At 39.2% G+C, this 6,000-nt stretch overlaps 1 protein-coding gene across 1 annotated transcript in view; it reads left to right on the top strand.

The window, feature by feature from the left end:
• The first annotated feature begins 1,524 nt into the window (after positions 1–1,524).
• Positions 1,525–6,000, top strand: part of th (tyrosine hydroxylase) — a 36,194-nt gene continuing 31,718 nt past the window's right edge. Inside the window, exon 1 of the mRNA XM_061917741.1 lies at positions 1,525–1,698. Coding sequence (XP_061773725.1) covers positions 1,615–1,698 — 84 coding nt within the window. The 5' untranslated portion in view covers positions 1,525–1,614. The remainder of the gene's footprint in view (positions 1,699–6,000) is intronic.

Raw genomic sequence — 6,000 nt, 5'->3', positions numbered from 1 at the left:
AGAGGACGCTAAAGGCAGTGCCTGGCACGCCCCCAATATTGTTGTCCGGGTGGAAATCGGGAGAAATTCGGGAGAATGGTTGCGCTGGGAGATTTTCGAGAGGGGCGCTGAAATTCAGGAGTCTCCCGGGGAAATCGGGAGGGTTGGCAAGTATGCCCATTGGCCTTGATCACCCACTGGGAGGTGAGGGGAGCAGTGAGCAGCAGTGGTGGCCACGCCCGGGAATCATTTTTGGTGATTTAACCCCCAATTCCAACCCTTGATGCTAAGAGAGAACATTTGTAATAGTTTTTTTTGTATTCATCCATCCATCCATCCATCCATCATCTTCCGCTTATCCGAGGTCGGGTCGCGGGGGCAGCAGCCTAAGCAGGGAAACCCAGACTTCCCTCTCCCCAGCCACTTCGTCTAGCTCTTCCCGGGGGATCCCGAGGCGTTCCCAGGCCAGCCGGGAGACATAGTCTTCCCAACGTGTCCTGGGTCTTCCCCGTGGCCTCCTACCGGTTGGACGTGCCCTAAACACCTCCCTAGGGAGGCGTTCGGGTGGCATCCTGACCAGATGCCCGAACCACCTCATCTGGCTCCTCTCGATGTGAAGGAGCAGCGGCTTTACTTTGAGTTCCTCCCAGATGGCAGAGCTTCTCACCCTATCGCTAAGGGAGAGCCCCGCCACCCGGCGGAGGAAACTCATTTCGGCCGCTTGTACCCGTGATCTTATCCTTTCGGTCATGACCCAAAGCTCATGACCATAGGTGAGGATGGGAACGTAGATCGACCGGTAAATTGAGAGCTTTGCCTTCCGGCTCAGCTCCTTCTTTACCACAACGGATCGGTACAACGTCCGCATTACTGAAGACGCCGCACCGATCCGCCTGTCGATCTCACGATCCACTCTTCCCTCACTCGTGAACAAGACTCCTAGGTATTTGAACTCCTCCACTTGGGGCAGGGTCTCCTCCCCAACCCGGAGACGGCATTCCACCCTTTTCCGGGCGAGAACCATGGACTCGGACTTGGAGGTGCTGATTCTCATTCCGGTCGCTTCACACTCGGCTGCGAACCGATCCAGCGAGAGCTGAAGATCCCGGTCAGATGAAGCCATCAGGACCACATCATCTGCAAAAAGCAGAGACCTAATCCTGCGGTTACCAAACCGGAACCCCTCAACGCCTTGACTGCGCCTAGAAATTCTGTCCATAAAAGTTATGAACAAAATCGGTGACAAAGGACAGCCTTGGCGGAGTCCAACCCTCACTTTTTTGTATTCAAAAACACTCAATATACAAAATAAATAGTGGGGAAAAAAATCCATTTGCATTATTAAAAGATAACTGAACGAATTCAGAACACATTTTCTTATGTTTAGTAAAGATGTCAATTTTACATTAAGCTGTTGGTTTGTCACTGGTGATGTGTGTTTATTGATAAGAGAGGAATTAGTGGGTTTGACGTCACAAACGACATACAAAATGAGACTATAAAGAGAGAAGCTCCTGTCCAAAAAAAAAAAAAAAAAAAAAAAAAAGGCTGTGGGAGTCAGACTGCGCGTTTGCACCTCACTCTAGAAGCATCTTGGACCTGGAAGAGGACGCAAAGACGAGACCTGACGCAAAGATGCCACTTTCAAGCAGCTCCACGTCCTCTTCCAAGAGCTTTCGCAGAGCAGCGTCCGAGCTGGAGAGGTCAGACTCCGTCACGGTAGGAAAATAACTATTTATTTGGAGATTAGGAGCAGTATTTGCTCTTAAAATGACGCTGTTTTGTGACCATGACGCACCAGCGCCAGTGCGCACGGACTGCAAACAAAATAGCATTTATTAATCTGCAAATAAGCATGTGCGCCATTAATTGTGTTTGCAATGTTAAAATATATTAAAATTAGGTGTATTTTTTCGCCTTTTTCTCCAACTTTTTGCACACTAAAACAGTTTTTGGGCTATTAATAATTATAGCTGAGAGTAAGTTAATGCAAACTTGAATCTCGTTTAGGTTTAGGTTCGTTATAATTGCGCATTTGGAGACAGAAATTATAAAGGCAGGTGCTCAGCCGGGAAAAAGTGCACCATGCATGATGAAGAAATATTCATAAAATATTTATTATTATAATTAAGTCATATTGCAAGACGATATTTTCAACTTGTATAGTAGTGATGTGCAGTATCACTTTTTTCCCCCCGATCCGATACGGAGTGAAATTCAGGCTGGTAGCGGCAATGCCGATACTCTGCATGTGCAAATAATACAGTATATGTCTGTTAAAATTTAAATTCATTTAAAAATTCATTTCAAATAACAACATATCTGGTTGCACAAAGCAGTGGTTCTCAACCTTTTTTGAGTGATGTTCCCCCTGTGAACATTTTTTTTTAATTCAAGTACCCCCTAATCAGAGGCAAAGCATTTTTGGTTGAAAAAAAGAGCTAGAGAAGTAAAATACAGTAATATGTCATCAGTTTCTGATTTATTAAATTGTATAACAGTGCAAAACATTGCTCATTTGTAGTGGTCTTTCTTGAACTATTTGGAAAAAAGATATGAAAAAGTAAAAACTTGTTGAAAAATAAACAAGTGATTCAATTATAAATAAAGATTTCCAAACATAGAAGTAATCATCAACTTAAAGTGCCCTCTTTGGGGATTGTAATAGAGATCTGGATTCATGAACTTAATTCTAAAAATTTCTTCACCAAAAAAAAAAATCTTTAACATCAATATTTATGGAACATGTCCACAAAAAATCTAGCTGTCAACCCTGAATTTTTTTCACACTTTATGAACTTACATTCATATTTTGTTGAAGTATTATTCGATACATATATTTATAAAGGATTTTTGAATTGTTGCTATTTTTAGAATATTTAAAAAAAAATCTCACGTACCCCTTGGCATACCTTCAAGTACCCCCAGGAGTACGCGTACCCCCATTTGAGAACCACTGGCATAAAGAATAGACGACAGTGTTATTTATTTTAGTTAAAACTCTGAAGTATGTTAAAGGTATATTGGCGTGAATATCAATATAGCCTTTAAAGAACCCCTGCGCAAAGATTCCTAAAAAATGCAGTTTTTGCCCCTTTGAGCTGTGATTTGACCCCCTTAAAATGGTTCAAAGCGCAAGTTAACGCTTTACTATGCAAAGCAAAAGCCATTTATCAACAACATCCAGAAAAGCCGAGCTGTAATTTGACCCCCTTAACATGCTTCAAAACTCACCAAATTTTACACACATCAGGACTGGCAAAAATTGCCATCCAATAAAAAACCAAACCCCAAAAATCAAAACTAGCACCCCATAGGAAAAAACACAGACAAAACTGCTTGTAACGGCTATTAGGAATGTCGTAAAGACATAAAACAAAAACCTCTATGTAGGTCTGACTTAGACCAGGGCTTGGTTTGTGAGGGCAGCAGCCAAAGGCGGACCCGACCAACGCTGCTTGCAGCTTTAATTTGAGTTAAAACTCTGAAGTATGTTAAAGGTATATTGGCGTGAATATCAATACAGCTAATCTAATGCAAAAGAAACAACAAAATACAAAATCATATAAAAGTACACAAGAATGGTGTTTTCACTCCTGAAAAAAAGGAAACAAGTAAAATAATGAAAACATTGAAATAAGTTAAATAATAACAATGACTAGTAGAATAAAATTCAGTTATAAATTTATATTAACGTGAAAATACTGAACATGTAAGAAACTTTCAACAAAAGCATCCAAGATTGACACACCGCCTCTTTCCCAAGTTTAGTTCCTTTTTTTTTATTACACTGTATTCATAAGGATACACACTATCTCAAATAACTGAATTATCAAAAGTATCGATAATGCAGCTTGGATTGAAGCTCCAGCACCCCCTTCGACCCCAAAAGGGACAAGCGGTAGAAAAATGAATGGGTGGATCGATAATTTTATTTGAGTATTGATAATCGGGCACAGATCTGGAATGGGGTATCCATATTTTGCTATCGATCCGCACTTCACTTTTGTTTAGTAACCAATACAAACTCAAATGATGAAAGTGATTTAAAAAAAAAAATAGATGTGTACAGTTGACACTTTTTTTTATTGTTTTCTGACGGAGTTGAAACACGAGCAGCATTGATTGATTGATACTTTTATTAGTAGATTGCACAGTTCAGTACATATTCCATACAAATGACCACTAAATGGTAACACCCGAATAAGTTTTTTCAACTTGTTTAAGTCGGGGTCCACGTTAATCAATTCATGGTAAATTACACAAAAGCATTACACAAATAATATACCTCATCAGACTCTCACAGCACAACTTAAAACCTACCTATTTCTCTAAAATAGGATTTTCAATTAATCTAAATGAGCCAACTTGTCTTGTTCGTAAAACGATAAAACTTGCATTTTTTCGAGGGATTTCACGGCTCTCTATTTTCAATTTTCCAGGGAAATTTAACATACATTGAAAATGTTGACATGTATGCCATGTCCCTTCATTAAATATGATAATAAATATGTGGATAAGGCTTTGACTAGTTTTTTTATTTTGTTAAAAAACGTCAGACAAGTATCCTTTTCATTTGCGCTAAGGTTGTGGTGGATTTTGCACCGAACAACGTCAAGGGAGACAGTAAAAACAAGGTACAACAGTAAAAACGAGGTACAACAGTAAAAACAAGGTACAACAGTAAAAATTAGGTACAACAGTAAAAACGAGGTACAACATCAACAACAAGGTACAACAGTAAAAACGAGGTACAACAGTAAAAAGGAGGTACAGCAGTAAAAACGAGGTACAACATCAACAACAAGGTACAACAGTAAAAACGAGGTACAACAGTAAAAACGAGGTACAACAGTAAAAACGAGGTACAACAGTAAAAACGAGGTACAACAGTAAAAACGAGGTACAACAGTAAAAATTAGGTACAACAGTAAAACAAGGTACAACAGTAAAAACGAGGTACAACAGCAAAAACAAGGTACAGCGGTGAAAACGAGGTACAACAGTAAAAACGAGGTACAACAGTAAAAATGAGGTACAACAGACAAAACAAAGTACAACAATAAAAAGAGGTACAACAGTAAAAACGAGGTCCGACAGTAAAAAGGAGGTACAGCAGTAAAAACGAGGGTACAACAGTAAAAATAAGGTTCAACAGTAAAAACAAGGTAGAACAGTAAAAACGAGGTACAACAGTAAAAACGAGGTACAACAGTAAAAACGACGTACAACAGTAAAAACGAGGTACAACAGAAAAAACGAGGTACAACAGTAAAAACGACGTACAACAGTAAAAACGAGGTACAACATCAACAACAAGGTACAACAGTAAAAACGAGGTACAACAGTAAAAAGGAGGTACAGCAGTAAAAACGAGGGTACAACAGTAAAAATAAGGTTCAACAGTAAAAACAAGGTAGAACAGTAAAAACGAGGTACAACAGTAAAAACGAGGTACAACAGTAAAAACGACGTACAACAGTAAAAACGAGGTACAACAGAAAAAACGAGGTACAACAGTAAAAACGACGTACAACAGTAAAAACGAGGTACAACAGTAAAAACGAGGTACAACAGTAAAAACGAGGTACAACAGTAAAAATTAGGTACAACAGTAAAACAAGGTACAACAGTAAAAACGAGGTACAACAGTAAAAACAAGGTACAGCGGTGAAAACGAGGTACAACAGTAAAAACGAGGTACAACAGTAAAAATGAGGTACAACAGACAAAACAAAGTACAACAATAAAAAGAGGTACAACAGTAAAAACGAGGTCCGACAGTAAAAACGAGGTACAACAATAAAAACGAGGTACAACAGTAAAAACGAGGTACAACAGAAAAACGAGGTACAACAGTAAAAACGAGGTACAACAGTAAAAACGAGGTACAACAGTAAAAACAAGGTACAACGGCAAAAACGAAGTACAACAGTAAAAACAAGGTACAACAGTAAAAACGAGGTACAACGTTAAAAACGAGGTAAAACAGTAAAAACGAGGTACAACAGTAAAAATGAG

The sequence above is a fragment of the Nerophis ophidion genome, linkage group LG12, assembly GCF_033978795.1.
Source record: "Nerophis ophidion isolate RoL-2023_Sa linkage group LG12, RoL_Noph_v1.0, whole genome shotgun sequence".
NCBI lineage: Eukaryota > Metazoa > Chordata > Actinopteri > Syngnathiformes > Syngnathidae > Nerophis > Nerophis ophidion.
This window is presented reverse-complemented; position numbering and strand designations above follow the sequence as displayed.